The 21,208-nt window shown below is 34.6% G+C and overlaps 1 protein-coding gene across 2 annotated transcripts in view; it reads right to left on the reverse strand.

Annotated features, from left to right (window-relative positions):
- Positions 1-21,208, reverse strand: part of LOC106867657 (mismatch repair endonuclease PMS2) — a 42,752-nt gene that overhangs the window by 12,194 nt on the left and 9,350 nt on the right. For both annotated transcript variants that reach the window (XM_014912589.2, XM_014912588.2), the window contains exons 3-14: positions 20,366-20,553; positions 19,438-19,524; positions 17,837-18,042; positions 16,998-17,167; positions 15,972-16,050; positions 13,217-13,314; positions 10,796-10,895; positions 9,486-9,570; positions 6,625-6,704; positions 5,672-5,732; positions 3,367-3,412; positions 1,884-1,914 (exon numbers count right to left, since the gene is read on the reverse strand). In XM_014912589.2, coding sequence (XP_014768075.1) covers positions 1,884-1,914; positions 3,367-3,412; positions 5,672-5,732; positions 6,625-6,704; positions 9,486-9,570; positions 10,796-10,895; positions 13,217-13,314; positions 15,972-16,050; positions 16,998-17,167; positions 17,837-18,042; positions 19,438-19,524; positions 20,366-20,553 — 1,231 coding nt within the window. The remainder of the gene's footprint in view (positions 1-1,883; positions 1,915-3,366; positions 3,413-5,671; positions 5,733-6,624; positions 6,705-9,485; positions 9,571-10,795; positions 10,896-13,216; positions 13,315-15,971; positions 16,051-16,997; positions 17,168-17,836; positions 18,043-19,437; positions 19,525-20,365; positions 20,554-21,208) is intronic.

Consider the following 21,208-nt stretch of genomic DNA (forward strand, 5'->3'; position numbering starts at 1 on the left):
TATGTATGTGTGTGTGTGTGTGTGTGTGTGTGTGTGTGTGTCTGTGTTTGTCCCCCAACATCGCATGACAACCGATGCTGGTGTGTTTACGTAACTTAGCAGTTCGGCAAAAAGAGACTGATAGAATAAGTACTAGGCTTACAAAGAATAAGAGATGGCTTTTGTTGGAACAAATTATTTTTACAACAGGACATACCTTACAGATAACCACTAAGTCACAAATCCATGCAAATGTGGATTCATAGACAAATGGTTAATAGTAAGGTTGAAATTAGACTTGGTGTTAGGCAAGAAAACATGCAAGTAGATGCTTTTGCTTTGCTCACAGTCAGAACACAATGGCTATAGTATACATTGAACTTAAAGCTACGTGGTTCATAATCCAGTACTCTTTCCTAGACACAAAGAGCCACATGTCAGCTCTGACATGTAGGTAGTTGATCAAATATCTATGTATGACAAGTCTATTGTTCAAGATTGTATTTCTTAGCCTGGTATATCATGTTCAGGACCAATTCCCCTAGTATTCCAGTCATTTTTAAGACTACACAGAGGCTATTTCATTGGCTCATCTTAACTCTACATTGTTCCCTGAATGATGGACTTCATACTAGTATCACAAAACACATGAAAATGAGACTGACGCGATTATTGATTATAGCTAGTCAAAGACATTCTCAGTGGGTTAGGGTATAAATTGAGATAATAAAGGAATGCAACTAAATACAAGACATTAAATTAATAATGTCAATATTTATGAGACAGGTGTAAATACTACAACTACATATTTTTATAAGTTGGGAAAGTAATGAGAACTGATACCTAGATACTTTCCCAAGAGAGGCTATAACACCATAGCAAACTATATATAAAATGTGAGCATTAAAAGATGCGAGGATTGAAACAAAACATAAAGACAGGGAAAGAGGGAGAGATATGACAAAGAGAGAAGGGTAAATTGGTATATTAGTATATATAATCATCATCATCATAGTTTAATGTCCATTTTCTTTTGCATAGAGTGGACAGTTTCACAAGAGTCAATGTTTTGTCATAGTTTCTACAGTTAGATACTCGTCTTAATGCTCACTGTTTTATAGAGTGTACCGAATGCTTTTTACATAGCACCAGCACTAGTGAGGTCACCAAGTAACTTGCAAGACAAGACCCATCAACAAAATGGGGTATAGTACTGAGGGAAGTGGCTTTATATCAGATGATGAGTGGTTAAAGTATGAGAGAGGGTCAGGAAGAGGTATCTTACTGAAGAGAAGATACATGGCTACCCCAGTTGGAAAAGCAAGAAAATGGTAAAGGTGTGTCGGGGCATACCCTTAAGTGACAGGAAGGTGAATATAAATGGAGTTGTACAGAAGATTGGATAAAGTGAGTGGGTAGATTAGTAAGTTTGCATGAATGCTACAGGAGAGTAGCAGATAAATTATCTTGGACAGATGGATAGATAGACAGATATATAAGAAACCTGCCCTGTTTTGGTAATTTCTTTCGTACTTTTAATCCTCATCTCATAGCACAAAGCTGCTTCCTTGGAGGTAGTCTTACAAGCTGTATTGTGACCTCACTAGTGTTGATGACAGAGAAAAAACATTCAATACTTACTGTGATGTGGTTGGCATTAGAAAGGGTATCCAACCATAGAAACCACACTAAAGCAGACACTGGAGCGCTATGCAGTTCTTGAGCCCATAAGTTCTTGTCAAACCACCCAAACAATGCCAATATGGAACATGGACATTAAGCAATGATGATGATAGACAGATATACATATTTATAGAATGAGGGAGAGAGAAAAGCTTGTACATCAACTCTTGAGCAGTAAATTTGATACAAGAAACTAAACTGATAATATATTATGTACATACCTGCTTAGGACTTGACAATTCTTTTTCACAACTGTGAATAAATTTTTAAAAGTATTATTTGAGGTGGTGCTGAAAAGTTCTTAGCTTTGGGTGAAAGAAAATACAGGAGGATCAGTTAATTATGATTTTATTCAACATATTCCCAGAAATAAAGAAAGAGCTAGGCTCCTGGAGTTCTATTATGCTTATAACCTTTTAATCTGCAACACCAACTTCAGGAAGCCCAGCCAGCCACCTGATAACCTATCAATCAGGTGACTCAGCTAGCCAGATTGATTTCATTCTCACCAGACAGCGGGATGCATGATTACTCTTAAATACAAAGACCCTCCCTGGTGAAGAATACACCCATCCTTGTCATGCCTGCATAGACATAAATAATGATAATTGAATAGATTGCGCAAAGATTACTGAATATCATGTATCTAATATTTGGAAATTTTGTTTGTATAATAGACAAAAACTAACAATAGATATTAATATAAGTTTGTCAACTATAAAATAGAAAAAATCCAACAACTGTCCCTACTTACTGTCAATACCTATAGGCTGAAACTTCACTTCTTGTTAGTGGATAACGATTGTAAGTAAGCATGGACATAGTTGAAAATGTAACTTTTATCAAAAAGAAACAAACATTATTCTAAAGGACTGTATCAAGTGACATGTTGTATGCCAAAACAAGCCATACATGCCAAAATATAGAACAAGTATTAAATCAATGATGCGGAAATGTTATGTAAAAATGTTTTATGCAAATTTTATTATTGTTGGTATCAGTTGGATGAGTTTGTAACAGCTAAATTCTACATATCCCACTTCTATATTATTTTCTCTATGAGGCCCATATTACATATAAACATAACAGGCAAATCAAGTGAGTAAATGACATAAGTTAAAAATTTGTCAGTAATGAATTTTATAAAAGACACAGGTATGGTTGTGCAAATAAGAAGCTTTTTTTTTTTTTTGCAATCACATGGTTTTGGATTCAGTTCAGTCCAACTGTATGGCACCTAAGGTAGATCTCTTCTATTTAAACTTTGACTTGACTAATACCTTGTGAATGAAATTAGTACAGGGAGACTGTGCAGAAGCCTTTCATGTGTGTGTGTGTGTGTGTGTGTGTGTGTGTCTATGTTAGTCGTTACATAGACACCATTTGAAAAACACAGTTTCTGTTTATGTCTCATTACTTAGCAGTGCAACAAATAGAGATCACCAAGTGCCAGACTTAAAAATAAGTATTGGAACCAATATGATTAATTAAAGTCTTCAAGGTGGTGCCCAGGCATGGATACAGTTCAATGACTAAAACAAGTAAAAGTAAATAGAAAAAAGTTATAAGAGTGATAATTCTTAGAAAACTGACAGCTTATTTCGTGTTATTAGTGGTACTGGATGCTGTTCAAGATAGTAATATATTTTCTTTTTAAATAATGAACAAGAATAAAAAAGACAACAAAAATTCAAGACAGCTTACCTTTCATTAAATTCTCTCTCATGTTTTGTATCAAAACTTAACTGACCTGAAATAAAGACAAAGGATTAAAAAAACTACAATCATATTTACGTTGAAAATTTTTATGACTTCAAATTACTAAAGACTGAAAATTGTAAAATTTTTCTTTACATTTCTCCATTATTACACTACAAGAACCATCTAATTGGCCAGCAGCAAACCTGTTGTTTTTAGAATCCTTTCCTGAAAGTGAGCAATAGTTAATTTCTCATAAAATAAAAGCTGGAGTTAGATATAACAAGAGGAAGAATCATTAGAGCATCAGAAAAAGTGTCTTGCAGTATTTCTTCCAGCTCTTTACATTCGGAGTTCATATCCTGCCTTGTTCAACTTTGCCTTTCATCCTTCTGGGATTTCAGAGATTGATAAAATAAAGTACCTTCAACTACTGTGGTCAATCCTCATCATCATCATCATTTAACGTCTGCTTTCCATGCTGGCATGGGTTGGACAGGCTTCACTCTGATTTGGCAAGATTTCTACATCTGGATGCCCTTCCTAACGCCAATCATTCAGTGGCTGCTTTTATGTGCCTCTGGCATGGGAACCAGTCAGGTGGCACTGGCATCAGCCATGCTCGAATGGTGCTTTTTAGCATGGCAGGGTTTCGACTATCCTCCTCTCCACAAAACACCTGGCCTTCTGCCTAGCTTAGAAACAATTAAGAGCAGCAAACTAGCAGGATCATTAGAGTTTCTAAAAATTATGATCTGTGATATTTGTTCCAGCTCTCTACATTCTGAGTTCAAATCCTACTGAGATCAACTTTGCCTTTCATCCTTTTGAGGTCAATAAAATAAAATACTAGTCAAGTACTAACCTCTCTCCCATCAAAATTGCTGGTCTTGTACCTAAAGCAAAAACTACTACTACTACTACTACTACTACTATTATTATTATTATCATTATCATTATGCTACCAAGGTCCAATTTACCTTTCATCCTTTCAGGGTCAAAAAAAAAAAAAATTGTTCCAGTTCCTTGTGCCTATATCAGAAAAGATTATCATCATTATTATTAAGTTGTACGTCTGGAACCCTTGTTATTGTAACTGATAGAGTGCCAGTTTTATTATCTAAAACTATTATTACCACCCACCAATGACCTATTACCCATCCACTCTCATTTAACATAATTAATGTCCTGCAACTCACTGAGTTGCTGGAGCACCACAAAAGAGCTGGTCTTCCTGAATTGTTTCAAAGTTACATACACTGGTATAGTTTCCTGTTGCTTTTACCAGTTTCATGGAAAATTAGCACTTTGCACTGAAAATAAAGGACACCAAATCAATTATACAGTTCACCACTGCTAAAAGTGTTGAACTATATCTTGATATGTTCCCCATTTTATAAATGGGTGAACATAGCCACTGAGAGTTCAGTGTTTTTTCTTGGGATACATTGCAGCACCTGATATGGAATATGAACAGCTGACATGTCCATCTTACAAGTTACAAGAATATCAACTGACATAACCTAATTTTAATAATCTGAAATGAGTGTTTTTGTTACCCAGTTCCATTTTACTTTCATAAAGTAAAAACTATTGTTAGACACAAACCAACAAGGAACTTCTACAGGGTGTCCACAAGGTCTGGGTACATGGAGTAAATAAAATCATAACATAAACAATTAAATATAAGAAATAATAATTTCTTAAAGTATGTGTTAATCCCCATGTACCCAGACTTTGTGGACACCCTGTATATAATCACATATCCTGCTTAGTGTAGCAGTCAAATCTACTTTAACATGAGGGAACCTGTATGTCATGTGTTTTACCAGAAATAACCTACTCTCATAAAACAATAAAGCAATCAAACAAAGGCAGGATGGTTAGAACAGGAATGTCTGATCTGCTCCATCAAAGCTGACCTACCACTAAACAACAAATTCAATACACTTTATATCAAATGGTGACATGTATTAAATCTAAAGTGTTAGGAAATTATGTCCCACAATAAAAGCAGGATGACCATGGCTAGAACACTTACTCAATGATGTATATGATTGATTACTTTTGTGTTACAGCAATACATGAAGTTCCTAAAATCACTGGATTTTAGACTTTACTCTTCCTGCTCAAACAGGAGCTGACCTTAACTCCCAATAATAACTATTTGGTCACACAGTTCATTACCCTTTATCTTCATCATACATCATTATAGCCACTTCTAACATCTGGCATTTTGCAAGGAGGTTAAGCAAATTAAAAATACTAGAATTTCAAGATCAATACTAAGAAATTAACTCAACTGCATTACCTTTCATAGAAATACTTGTACAAATAGCAGACGTTGGTTCATAAAGTGCCAACAGTGAAGCCTGAAATAGAAAAAGGTTTTAGTGAACTGTGCAAAAATTGCAGTTTTCATACAAAATTATGTGAACTTGTGTCTTTGTTATAAATTTAGCAAAGGAAGACGTCAGGTCTTTGGAGAATGGTTATAGGAGCAAGTATATCTGTATGGTTAGAATCACTTCACAACCATGCGTTTCTGGGTCCAAACCCACTGTGTCTTGGGTAAGTATCTTCTACTAAGGCTTTAGTAAATCCAATGGCTTGATGAGATTATTTTTAACAATGAAACCTCAGTTTCTCTTTTAGATCACTCGTCTAAAGATGCAATTCTTAGTTCTCAGAATTCAAACAAAAATGATGATAACACAAAATAGATAATGTATTACATCAAATTCCTTGACTTTGCAGTTATTATTTCATGTTTGCATAAATAGAGCAACTATTTTTAAAGATGGATGCTCTTTTCTAACACTAAATTATGAATAGAACCTGTTTTTGTCAATCAAGCAACCACAACCATGCAGAGTTATATGCTTTGCTCTGGGTAAAACAAAATAGTTGTAATAAGAAGAGCCTTTTAATCATGTGGTTAGTATACCAGCACTTAAAATCACAATTATTGTACCCCATATCAAAATATGACTCTGCATCCATGGGACTTGAACTAACAATTTCTGGTTTAAGAACCTAGTGTTTCCAGAGTCTTTGGAAAAGACACACTGGATGTGAACCTGGGTTTATGACATAAAGGAAAAGACAGGCTGGGCACATTGGAATGCTTTTGATCAGGATTGATTTGGAGCTAAACAAAAACCACTGCCACCATAATCAGTTTCACTATCATCACACAAATCAATACAAGTAAAACATTGGAGAGGGAGAGAAACACAAATAAAAAAAGATGTTGACAAGAACCTTTATGATAGCATGAAGTAACTTCTCATTCTCAAAGAATACTTTCCGTTTATCAGGTGTAACATTGACATCAACACTTCCTAGAGAAGGAGAAAAAATGAAAATAAAATATAAACATTTAGTTAAGTGTCAACAATTTAAGAATGCTTTATAAATAGAAATTTTTAAAGAAGAAGTGCACTATAGCTGTGTGGTTAAGATTTCGCTTTTCAACTATATGGTTTCAGGTTCAATTTCACAGTACAACTCCTTAAGAAAATGTCTCTTCTACCATAAACTTGAGTCAACTTAAACCTTATAAGTAAAATTTGGTAGGCAGAAGCTGTGTGGAAGCCTGCGATCATCGTCGCCATTGCTGTTTAACAGTCACAGCCCACGTTTCACTGCCATGTAGCACGGCTGTTTGCACATGCCATACAGTCTACCTTTCACTCTGAGCAAGAGGCCCTTTGTTAACAGCAGAGGTAGGAGCTGTCTGAACTTTGCCTAGGCTATTCTTATTCTAGCAGCTACACTCTCAGAGCAACTAACCCCACTGCTGACTTGGTCACCTAGGTAACGGAAGCTATCAACTACTTCTAGTTTTTCTCCCTGGCATGTGATGGAAGCTGTTCTCTCCACATTTTCAGTGTTTATTGCCCCTGTGCATCTGCCATACACAAAAACTATCTTCCCAAACCTTCCAGGCAAATCATTTCTTTTTTTTTAAGTGTTAGACTTCATACGTCATCCATTTTAACACCACCACCTTCCCCTTGTGTACCTAAATCAGATTACATTCTGTTGCAAGCATTCAGATAAGTTTCTGGTCTGAACATCAATCTTGCACACACTGAAAAGGGTCATAGGTTCTATCATTCTTTGGCTAAGTCACGGAAAAATGTATAAATAAAAACAGAAAAATATTAATTGAACTGGTTTGTTGAATAGAGATTTCTCAAACAGGAAGGTCCAACATTTGCAAGGAGATGGCTACATACAAATAAAACTATGAAACAAATTGATTAACCAAGAGTTTACGTCCACTATAGGCCACTTACTAGTAGGTTAATGATGAAAAGAAAATGTCTCCTAAACATTTGACTGTCATAAAGTTGCTGCTGTGGTTCCACTAGCATCAAGCAAGTGAGAAAAGAATCTGTAACCTGAGTATTTTGACAATCTGTTCAGGTAAACATTCTGGCATCATCATTTCACATCTCCAAACATGCTGAGACAGGTTTTTGAGACTTGAATTCCAACTAAGAGTTTGTACCCAACCTGTCTTTTCCTGAATGTGTCATAAACATCATCATCATAATCATCATCGTTTAACGTCCGCCTTCCATGCTAGCATGGGTTGGACGATTTGACTGAGGACTGGTGAAACCGGATGGCAACACCAGGCTCCAATCTAATTTGGCAGAGTTTCTACAGCTGGATGCCCTTCCTAATGCCAACCACTCAGAGAGTGTAGTGGGTGCTTTTACGTGTCACCCGCACGAAAACAGCCACGCTCAAAATGGTGTCTTTTATGTGCCACCCGCACAAGAGCCAGTCCAGGGGCACCGGCAACCACCAATTTAAATACATGCTACTGGAGTTGGAATTACCATGGTTCCTGACATCAAACCTGCCCTCTGGTAAATCCTCATTAATGGATTTGAAGTGTACTCATATCAATTGTGGGGCTTTGACAGAGTTCAGTGTCATTATTTTCCATTACTATCTCCCTATGCAAGGAAGAGGTAATTTGTGTACTGATGCCCTCCTTGGATGTGAAAGCTGTTTTGCATGCTTTCTCTCTGGAATCAAATCCTGATATCCCATTACCCTTTGACACGATGATCAGCATCTACAAAGCTGTTGATAGTTGATAGGTTGGACAGGTCTCTTTGCATCTCCTAACATTTTGTCCTTCACCATTTGGTACACACTACAGAAAATTAGCTATTTTTTTGTAGTGTATATCATAATTTTTTACAAGAATTTTTAGTTAGATTGCATTTCTATCACTGAGTGCATTTTATTTTAGACTAATGAGTCTCCTCAAACTTGCATCAGCTTTTTTATTTATCTACTGTCCATTTCAATGGGTTTCTTGCATGGCAGTTTTTATTTGAAAAATCTTATCAAACATGTAGACTGATATACCATGTCCAAAGACACAACAGACAATCCACTAACTCAATATCTAATCTATTACCACAGCATTTTGATTGAGGACTAATATATAGGCTTGGTCTTCTAAAAATAGCAGCTAAATCTTCTTTAAAACAGACTTTTCTATCTTGAATAAGAAAAAGATACACTGGATAATACAGATGGGATGATCATGACTGGAATGCCTTTGATCACAAGTCTTTCATTGAGGGGCTTTAACAACAACAACTAGTTCTTATTTTATCAATCCTAGAATGAAGAAAAGTAAATAAAGCTAACTCCAATAGATCTTGAACTCAAGATTGTAAGAAGCACCCACTACACTCTTGGATTTCTATGGCATCCAGCTATAGAAATCAAACCAAATCAGACTGGAGCCTAGTAGAGTTCTCTGGCTTACCATTCCCAGTCAAACTGTCTAACCCTGCCAGCATGGAAAATGGATGTTTAAATGATGATGATTATGATTATTTTGAATGCAGGAAAAGTTGAAATGAAAAATTTGAGGATGGAAAATTAGATACTGCAAGCACTATGTGTTAAAGGATTATATTGTGTCTGATATTTACTGATGAGGATGAACCTGATTTTGTTTGATTAGAAAAAAGATCAATTTTGAAGAGAGAAGGTATGAAAATAGCGGCGGCAGTAGCAGTAGTGGTGGTAGTAGTAGTACCAGCAGCAGCAGCAGCAACAAAGAAAGGAAGTAGAAATATTACCTTTGGTAATGTTCAGCTGAAGAACCACAAATGGGTACTGGTGACGGTTGTACATGTGATAAACATCATTGACAATCTTAGTGATCTGCAAAAGCAAAAGATTTACTTACGAAAAATCAGTCAGTATAAAAATCCAAGCACACTCATAGGCAGCAGAGTTATTTGAGATTATTTTGATTTTAAAGACAACATAGGATTCAACACTCAATATATAATTTAGAGTTAATAACAAGAACTACAAACTGAGATTTTACATCGTATTATTCCAAATTTCACATTACCACTTTTGCCCATGACTAAGATTTACTAATCACATACAAGCATACAATGGAGATATAAATTTGATCAAAATGAGACTAAGTTTCTAAGATTTAAGAGCTTAGATTTTCAAAATTTAAGATAAGGTAAATCATTATAAAGATGAAAATAAGAATAAAAATAAAGTAATTATGAGAAAACTATAAGACAAATTGGTAGACAGGAGTGTAAATAAGAAAGCAGTAGAGGAATAAGAGAATAATGTATGCTAATGTGTATTACAATTATTTTTCCCTTACATTTTAAACATCTTTAATATAAGACTAAACGTCTCCAGTAAAGGACTATATACAGAAAACATGTTAGTAGTCACACACAGCATGGACATGATTAGGATATAATAAGCATATTTAAGGAATTTCATTTAAGAATAAGAACAAGTAAGGCTGTGAGGCTAAGAAGCTTGTTTCCCAATCATATAGTCTAGTGTTCAGTCACACTGTGTGGCACCTTAGGCAAATGTCATCTACTATAGTCCCAGGTCAATCAAAATTTCATGAGTGAATTTGGTAGATGGAAACTGAATGAACCCTCTGTGTGTGAGTACACTTTGTCTTGACATCATGTGATGGTTGTAAACAAGCTTCTTTACAGCTCTAAGGGTTTTTAGCTCTTATTTCTAGCAATGTAGGTTCTACCCTGCACCATCAGTCACAATTAGTAACAATTGAATTTGTCCTTTTTGGTTTTATATTGCGTAAAGCTGCCCTAGTTATTTTATATGACAGGCTTCTTTCAGTTTTTGTCTACCAAATCCACTCACAAGGATTTGGTTGGCCCAGAGCTAGATTAGAAGACACTTGCCCAATGTATCATGCAGTGGAACTGAATTCAGACCAACATGGTGGGGAAGCAAATTTCTTACCACACGGCCATGCTTGAACCAGTATGCTCTAATATTATAGATGGCATTCATTAAGTAAACTCAATGGATATAATATATATATAATCATTAACAAATTCTATTAATTATTCTCATTATTGAAACTTACCTTCACAGAATCACAGGGGCGTTTATTGACAAAATAAAATTGCCGGTCAGTGCTACTTCTTCCACAGCCATGTTCACATTTTGAAATGTAACCGTCAATGCTATAAAATTAACATTATTGATTTTTAAGTCCTCGGCAATCAAAATGAATATTAGCAATACCTTACAATATGGAAAAATGGTTTTGCATTATGGTATTTAGCTCTTGAACTCATAGTTCTAAATGTTTCCTGCTGTTTTTCTTTTTTGTTTGTTATTTAACAGGTTTAGGGGCAGTGGCATGACCTTTGCAAATCCACCCATATTGGTAAGTTTTAACTGATTGATGATCAATTTGAACACCTGTTAGCAGGAAGTGAATTACAGAGGTTTTCAGTTCAGAGAAGAATAGATTGATTGGATGAGTGTTTTATGCAACATTTGAGGAATGAGATATATCAGGGACGATAAGTGGAGGAATAACAGGTAGGTTTATATGGAGATGGTATTGTGCTGAGTCAAAAGTTTTGCAATATTTTGGTAATTTGTTTGCTTAAACGACGATGATGATGATGATGATGATCCATCAAGTTACAACAAAAGCAGCCTAACATTCAAAGTAGAGGCCATCATGTTGCACTGTCTGAAGCCACTTTTCTACCAGTTCTTTGATCTCAGGTTGATACCACTTCTTTCTTTTGAAGCAAAGAAGTCCTTCACTGAAGCTTCCACCTCCTCTTGGTTAATGAAACGTCATGAGCGAAGGAAGTGAACCATGAATCCAAACAAAGAATAATCCAAGGAACATTTGTTTCTGCAATGCTAATGTGCATAAGTAGTGGTTAAGCAAGGGCCAGCTTCCAGAACCTGTTGCCAAACATGGGTATTTTGAACATAAAGTGATGCTCTACATCTGGTGGAATTATGAGGGGATAATTCTCTGAATTTGTCCTGGACAATTGAACCACCAATGCCAACCTTTACTCCAGACAACTGGAGCAGATGTATGCCAATGTGTGGCAAAAATACCTGGCATTAGTTAACAAAAAGTGAGCTCTTCATCAGCAAGACAATGCAAGACCTCATATCATTTGAGCAACATGGAATAAACTCCAGGAACTTCAGGCAATCAAACTGATGCCACACCTAGCATGTGGTCTGGACCTAGCTCCCTTGGATTATTACTTGTTCCAATCCATTTATAACTGGTTGAAGTTCTTCATTCTCAATTGAAAAAAGGTGATCACAATACAAGGACAACATTCTGCACCTTATGTATTTACATCTGTATCCAGTTGTTTGGAGCATTCATTAAAAAAAAAATGGATGTGAACTTGAAGTGTAGTGCAGATGACATTAAGCAGCACTTTGAGATAAAAAGAACAGATCCTATATGCTAAAGATCTTTCCTACAATCTGACCAGAACACAATGCAGCAAAGGATTTCTGAGTGGTAACTCAAGTTGGCTGTAAACAAGTGCATCACTATACATTTCACAAGGAAGAACCTGGAATTTATCTATTCCATCTACAACACCAATCTTAAGTCTTCTCATGAATGTGGCCAAGGCATTATCGTCAACAATGATCTGCATCAGGCAAACCACATATCTAATATTGTCAACAAGACCAAAGGTTTCTAAGCATCACTTAGTAAGATCCTTATCAACTACAACTGGCTATCTATTTAAAGCTATATATGTAACTACACTTACAGTTTGATTCTCTTGGAACTCCATCTTGTCCAGAGATACGCATCCAGATGAATACACCTTGTCAATCAATTACCAATATCTTGAACTTCTTGCTCCTCAGAGCATCAACACACTAAAGCTTTGACATCTGGCAACTGACTTGGTAGAGGCTAAGATTATCCATTTAACTTGGCCACCTTTTAAAATTTAATATCTCTACCATTTGCGTAGAAGTTTCTTAAAATCAAAAATCAGCAAGATATCCATGATTTTTTAAAACATTTTTCATGTTCAGAATTGTCAAAGTATGGAATAAACTATCTTCATCAGTTGATAGCTCTCATGACACTATATTCTTCAAAGATTCCATGCTTCCTGAAATTCACCAGTACTTTTACCAGGCCTATGAGCCCTTTACATTTTATAGCTCTTTTAAAATTCTATTTTCTGTCTGTGTACTAGGCATGCACTTTTGGTTATCATTGCTATCTTTTGTTTACTTGACTATTGCCACTTTATACCCACTCTTTATCCATTTCTGACATGCCATAGTGCATCTGAGAACTGCATACAATAAGCTCATTATCATTACTATTTTTAAAAATGAACTTGAGAGGAAATCCAAGGTCAGAACATGAAGTGACATGACTAAATATTACATGGCGTTTTATATGGCACTCAAGTGAAAATCTGTCATCACCTACCATTTATACAATGAAATAGTAATATAATTAATTCTCTTAAAATACCTGAAAAGATCACACACTTCTTCATTCAGTTTTATTCCGAACTCAGCACATACATCTTCTGAGGGTTTAGTATGAATAATTTCTGAAATTGTTTGAAGCTGTAAGATAAAGTGACATTTCATTCAGTTTTGATGCAAAACTAATGATTTATTGTTTAACATACAACAGACAAATGTTTCCAGATTATAAAAGATGTTTTTTTTTCAATGACTAGATTTATATTTCCTTTGTTAATAAGTATTTGTTAGAATTATTGAAACAAATGTGTTATATAAACATATTACTTATGTTTATCATTGTTAACTGTTAAATTATATGCTTAAAATTTTTTAGATAAGTTATTGTCACTAGTGGTCAAATGGCTTGGTAGAATCATTAGAGCAACAAAATACATTGCAGTATTTAGTTATGGCCTTCTAGGTTAAAAGCTTAAATTCCACCAAGATCAAATTTGCATTTTATCCTTCTGGACTCAACAGAACACCAGTCAAACACTGGGGTCGATTTAATCATCATCATCATCATCATTTAACGTCCGTTGTCCATACTGATATGGGTTGGACGGTTTTATTGGGCTAGCACGCGGGAAGGCTACTCCAGTCTGATAGAGTATGGTTTTCTACACCTGAATGCCCTTCCACTTCGAGAGTGTAATGGGTGTTTTTACATGCCACCAGCACGGGTGCCATTTGCATGACACCGGGGTGCGTTTATGTGCCACCGGCATGGGTGCCAAATGGGTTTTCTTCTCAAGCACGACATAATGCCAAAGGTTTTGGTCATTGCCTCCGTGAGGCCCAATACTCAAAAGGAACTCAACCACTTTGCCTCCATGGGGCCCTATAATTACCCACAAAGTTGTGCACATGTGCCAATGTTAGAAATCATTATTATGAATGGATAAATATTCAGACTGTTGACCTTTGTAAAACAACCTTGTTTCCAAAAGGTGAGTTTGATAGACCAAAAAATATTTTCCATAAGTATGAAGTGAGTATATTATAAATTTTAACTGAGCTATCCAAAACAAATAGAATAAAATATCTTAAGAAATGACATGACTTTTAGTCAGTTATATAATAGATTTTAAAATTAACGAACATCTCTCAAATGAATGATCAATTTACATGATGAGATGGTTCACCAGAAGTAGTACAGAAGTTCTGTTACTTTAGATGATAAAATTAGTATAGGAAATGTGCGTGTATATATAAAAAAGCAAACTATATGATGAGATTTATACAAAATACGATACTTCATGATAGTAAGTCTACAGTAACTAGAGAGACATGAGTTATGTACGGTAAGTCAGACTCATGAAATAAACTAGCTACAACACTTAATGAAATGGATTGAGAGATTAAATGAGTATCAAAGATATTGGCTGATGTATACAAGAAATATATACATGTTTGGACATGTAACATTAACAGATTAAATATGATATTTGAAAAAAATCACAGATGAGATAATATGGAACAGCATTGGCAAAGGAAAATTGATCAGTAAATATGACCTTTGGAAATGTGCTGTGCGTGAGAAGACCCGGCAAGCCAAGTAAAATCGTTGCCAGTGCCCCTGGACTGGCTCTTGTGGGGGTGGCACATGAGATGCACCATTTTGAGCGTGGCCGTTGCCAGTACCGCCTGACTGGCTCCCGTAGGATTTTCGAGTGAGATCGTTGCCAGTGCCCCTGGACTGGCTTGTGCGGGTGGCACATAAAAGACACCATTTCGAGCGTGGCCGTTTTCGTGCGGGTGACACGTAAAAGCACCCATTACACTCTCTGAGTGGTTGGCGTTAGGAAGGGCATCCAGCTGTAGAAACTCTGCCAAATTAGATTGGAGCCTGGTGTTGCCATCCGGTTTCACCAGTCCTCAGTCAAATCGTCCAACCCATGCTAGCATGGAAAGCGGACGTTAAACGACGACGATGATGATGATGATGATGAAATATCAAACAAACATAGATAAACATGATATTATTATGGTAATAATGAGAATTATGTTAGCAACAACAACAATGATTATAAATGGAAACAGGGCAGTTGATGATTTATCAATATTTGAGAAATTAGTAACCTAAAAATAGTCATAATAAATGGGAAATAAGAGATATTCTGTGGATATTTAAGAGGTCTGAAATTACTTATTTTCCAGCATATCAAAAAAAAAATTCATAAAGATCTAAGTTAATTGAGAGTGCAATGATAAATTTCTGCATAATATAAAATACTTTACTTTTTTACTTGTTTCAGTCATTTGACCGTGGCCATGCTGGAGCACTGCCTTTTAGTCAAGCAAATCGACCCCAGGACTTATTCTTTGTAAGCCTAGTACTTATTCTATCGGTTTCATTTTGCCAAACCGCTAAGTTACGGGGACATAAACACACCAGCATCAGTTGTCAAGCGATGGTGGGGGGGACAAACACACACACATATATATATATATATATACAACGGGCTTCTTTCAGTTTCCGTCTAACAAATCCACTCACGAGGCTTTGGTCGGCCCAAGGCTATAGTAGAAGACACTTGCCCAAGGTGCCATGCAGTGGGACTGAACCCGGAACCATGTGGTTGGTAAGCAAGCTACTTACCACACAGCCACTCCTACTTTGCCAATAATTATTAGGAAACCTCAGTCAACATCAGGCTTTTAAAAGCAAACCAAAGTCTTTCTGTTTATTAATTCATAACAATAAATGTAAAAATGATTTTCTTTCTCTAAATGTTAAATTTGATAATACATACTTGCTTTGTTCCAAAAATATTAGCGATATTTTCTTTAACTGAACACTTTCCAATTGATGATACAATTAATGATCTTGATCTGAAGAATACCAAGAAAAGAAATTTTAAAAAATGAGAAAGGAAATTCTTATCTTTCAAAAATAAAATTCACAAATTCATTCATGGTTATAATAAACAAGTTTGGTATCAACATAATTTTTATGGCTAAATCTAAAACCTACCAAGAACAAAAAAAACAAACAAACAAACAAAAAAAAAACTACATATAATTCAGTAGTAGGAAAAAAACTATATACAAATCGGTGTCAGAAAAAAATAATAAAATACTATTCCAACTACTAGTCACACCAACACACTACAAATACTAGCCTCAAGATGTACCAACTCCAACTTTTATCTCTTCTCCTGTTACAATAGTAGATTTTGCTAGAAAACTGTACTAACTAATGCAATTATCTCTCACCCTCACATCAACCATACTTTGTCTTAATCCACAAATTATTTTCTCTTTTTCAACAAGAGCTTGCTCCTTACTCATCTTATCATTGCAAACATAAACCTACAAATGTTCCAACTGAACATCTACATCAAACCCATCAGTTGCCTTCACTTTCCAAAATTCAGAACATATCTCAATTCAGAAAGCTGTTGAGAATATTACGTTCCTGTGATGGCCTTTTAGCAAAGAAGAAACTTTTATCCCATCCACACAATACCAAGAAACTGTAGATGAGCAACAATCTTTATGAACCTTTTACAATTTGAGAGGCAATGATTTTAATTATCACTCATTCCTTAACTGAAAAGTAAGACTGGAATTTCACAGTGAAGCAAATATAAAAAAGTAGGCTCATTTTCTACTGCATTGCACAGTCTATTTTTAAATAATTTTAGTTTAAATATGTGTTGTCACCTTTTTATTTATAAACAGAATTGATCACTAAGTTTAATGATTGTTCTTCCTTCCCAAAGATGTAATTTTATTTACTTAAATTCTTTTACAATGACTCTAAAAACATTACTTACCCTTTTCCAACCTGGTTATAACATGAAATCCTCACACCGACGTTAATAAGGCAGTAGGAATTCAAAACTTGAACCATTTTAAAGAATTCTTTTTTCAAGTTCCTTAAAAATTCTTTATGCCTAACAGGTAGTGTTGAAAACAAATTCTCCAATATGACAGTGCATCCTGGCTGCAGATGAAAATACATTTTTAAGATAGTAAAAAACATACTGTTCCCATTTGAAATAACTTTGAAACAGTTAAGTTAAATGCACATTCAAAGAAATTACATAAGGTTGAAGAAAAAAAATGAAAATATTTTGACTTTGAAACATAATCATTTTACTAACATTTGAATTGTGTTTACTACAATCTCTAAAATTCTACGTTTTCGAAATCATTTTTATTTATATCAATTAGTCAAAGAGCAGTAACTCTAGCCCTTAGAAGACCTATCAAGCTGACATGGTTAACATTAATGTTTGTAGGGAAAAGGGAAAACATGGGAAGAGAAGGAGCTTCAGAGGGTTTAACAAAATAAGTTAACAAAATAGTCATCAATGGCCTAACAAATATCTGTTATATGTGGGTTGAGAAAGAGATGACCACAATATTGGCACAAACCAAAGAAGAGTTCATCAGTCAAACAAATGCCTTTCTTATAGACGATGCCTAATATGCCATTAATTAAAGATTATGGACTATACCAATTACATAGAACATAAGACAGAAAATTTCGATTTTGTATTTGGTTTGCAAGATTCTTGATGTAAACTCATCCATTGAAACGACCCTCCCGAGATACAATGAAATAAGACACAAAAAGTAAGGAAATATAAAAAAAATGAATGCAGCTTACTTGTCTTGCACAAGGTGTGCATGAATTAATCTTTCCATGATGATCAAATTGGAGTTTTGTACCAACTGAAGCATTTATATGTCTGGTGATAATTGTTAGTTTACTGAGGGCACACAATGAACTCAATGCTTCTCCACGAAACCCAAATGTTTCTACTAAGGTGAGGTCAGAAATATCCTTCAGTTTAGAGGTATAATGTTTCAAAGCTGAGAAAATCCAAAAACAAGGAAAATTAATTTTAAACTTTTAAAATTCAGCATATAAGTATATTTTAAAGTTTTGTTTATCTATTTTCATTTATTTATTAGTTTTAAACACACACACACACAGTTCTATGGTAAATGTATGAGGTGGTTTTACTACACTTGTATCTGAATTATTAATACTTCCCCTGTCCCCAGTGATATTCAACTGAGAAGAATTTGATTTGTTATTAACTAAGAAAACTGAAGTGACAATGGTTGCAAACATACAAAATAAAATAACAACAGCAATATTTGAACATGAGACCCTGGAATTAGTAGTTCAACACATTACAGCCCTATTTTATGTCGATAATGACTCTACTTCAGATTTGGATATTGGTGAATTGCTGAAGTGGTATTCATTTTTTTTTCTCTTTTAAGTGGAGTAGTTTTCTGCAGGATAATCATTCAATTACAAGGTGAAAAGGTAATTTTCAGCTAAGTGAGACTAAGAGTTACTTATCAAGGGACGCAACTCCTTGTCATTGTTGAGATACATCTGTAGATAAACATTTTAACCATACAGCCACTACACATCTCTTAGTATGTACCTTGGGTTCAAGATTTTTTAATATAATTACCCCGTGCGCGTAAGCGAAAGCAAAGTATGGTAGTCGTTCGTCTTTCTGTGTTTGCAAAGTTACGGGAAAACGGTTGTGACTGAATTTTCACTAAATTTGGCAGAAATTCACTTGAGTGAGTGGCTCGAACTCAATAAATTTTGGTTTGGTCAATCAAAATGCTTTTTTTCTTTGTTATATAGGCAAAAACAATAAACAGGGGAAATAACTCTTGACGTCATTTTTGTTGAAATATGAATTCCTCTGAGATTATTAAATTAAATTTTATTTATTCCTTGTGTGCACGCAGGGTATGCATCGCCCCTCCGATGCCTTTTTTTTTTTCATTTGGCATATTTTTACTTGAGATTTTCCCTTCCCAACACAGACTAGAAGAAATGTAGTTTACCTCAAAGTCCAGGATGAGCTGTTAGAACCTTTGCCTCACTCCATCATCTGCCATTAATACAATGGTAATACAAGAAAAGAAAATGTCTTGTAAACTATTTTATGATTGGAGAAACACTGAAAATATATTTTGAAGAACAAGTCAGCTCTGCTGAGCCCAGTCTGCACTGTGTTACAGAGTATGACCAAGCTCACAAGTACAAGGCATAAGTGAAGCATAATAGTTTCACCCAGAATAGATATCAGGCCATGAACTGAAGCTATACCATTACATGGTATTTACATCCACAACACTAAACAGCATAAAATATACAATGCACCACAAAACAAAACAGCATATTATAAGATGGCATTTGGAAAGAATTTAATGCAGCAACAATATACTTACTTAAACCTTCAAAATTTTCTTCTGCCACACCACAACCATTATCAATAACTTCAATCAACTCAGAACCATATTCTTTTAATTTAATTTCTGCAAAGGTTTTTAAATACAACAAAAGTATAGCTCAAATTGACATTGATAAAAACACAGATTAGATTAAATATTAGATAAGATGTCATAGGAACTGCCAACTGTATACAATAATTTGAAGTTGTTAATTCAATCCATCAGTGATAATAATAGCTATGATCAACCTTTACTACTTTAATAAACTCAAATTAGAAGTACATTTCCAATTGAGCACATTTCCTCATGATAATTACTAAAATATGAAGTAGAAGCAGTACTTATTTTCAGTTACTGACAAGGTTGGAACCTCTGCTAATTATAATCATTAAGTTGCAAAGTTTCTAAACAATATAATAAACAGCTTTGTACAAAACATATAAAAAAAAATGTGAAGTTAAATCATGCTACAGCATTACTAAAATACCCACTTCATCTGATGCAAAAAAACCCAAAAAACATATGCTCACAAAAATAGCTTTATCAACAAAATATACTTATATTAAAGGAAGGTTTGTATGCAACAATAATAAAAAAAAAGGCCTATTTTACTTTCTTATATTGTTATCAACACAAAATACTCTGAATGGAGACAAAACTAGGTATGGCACAATCTGGCTGTGACAACTTTTTACTATCCCAAATGAAAAGCTGTTTGATAACTCAGTTCAGAACGAGGTTTGCATAATCAAGATGGATCATTTACATACTTTACATTACTAATATTTACTTCTATAGCAATAGTCTACTCAAACAATGTTGGCAAGGGTTTCACAAAAACAATTAAACATGAGATAATATTAACAAATTTCAATACAAAAAATAAAAATCAAAAAATTTCTAAAACAATGATGTTGATACATACCGACAGTTGTGGCTCCAGCATCAATACTGTTCTCAACAAGCTCTTTAACACCTGTTGCTAGGTTAACAATGACTTGACCAGAGCATATGTGATGAACTGATTTGCGATCAATTGCCTGGATAGTATCTTTCTGAAATGTTCGATTCTTCAGAAATTCTTCACTGTCATTTTGGCTGGAACTCATAGCACTGTATATATTAAAAATTATATGTTATCTAATATTCAGAGTATATAGGGATTAATCCCAGCAATAACCTTTTCAGGCTCTTCAATATTTTAAAATCATAAACAGAATGGGGAGTGGGGTTGAAAAAGATCATAAATTTTCAAAATTTTTATAGTATAAATGTGTTAATGGGGAGAAATATATTGAAAAACCTCATGATAAAGAAACGAGGAGGGTGTTCTTGGGATATGCTAGAAACATAAGCCTAATCTCCCTTAAATCACACACTTTTTCCTGTGAAAATATTTACAAATATTTAATTTTTTTTTTATATCGTAAAGGCTGCTCTCATTTTTTTTTTAAGTGTATAGTGTCAAAACAATGACCAAAATTGGTTTGGAGTCGGGGACTGAGATGGGTAAGGCAAAAAAATATCATAAATTTTCAAAACTATTTTTTCATAAAAAGATGCCCCCACATCATTTCGAAAGCCGAGATGAAAAAAAAAATTGGGAAAATCTCCGTCAAAACGGAGAAATTCCAACTTATGTGGGCTTCTTGATTTGAAAATCCTCAACCAATACCCTTGGGAAAAAAATTCATAACAAATTCCTTTATAATCGTAATCTATGCTGTTTGAAAGGTATTTGTATAAAATAAAATTTTATTAAAAGATA

This window comes from Octopus bimaculoides, chromosome 1 (genome assembly GCF_001194135.2).
Source record: "Octopus bimaculoides isolate UCB-OBI-ISO-001 chromosome 1, ASM119413v2, whole genome shotgun sequence".
Lineage (NCBI taxonomy): Eukaryota > Metazoa > Mollusca > Cephalopoda > Octopoda > Octopodidae > Octopus > Octopus bimaculoides.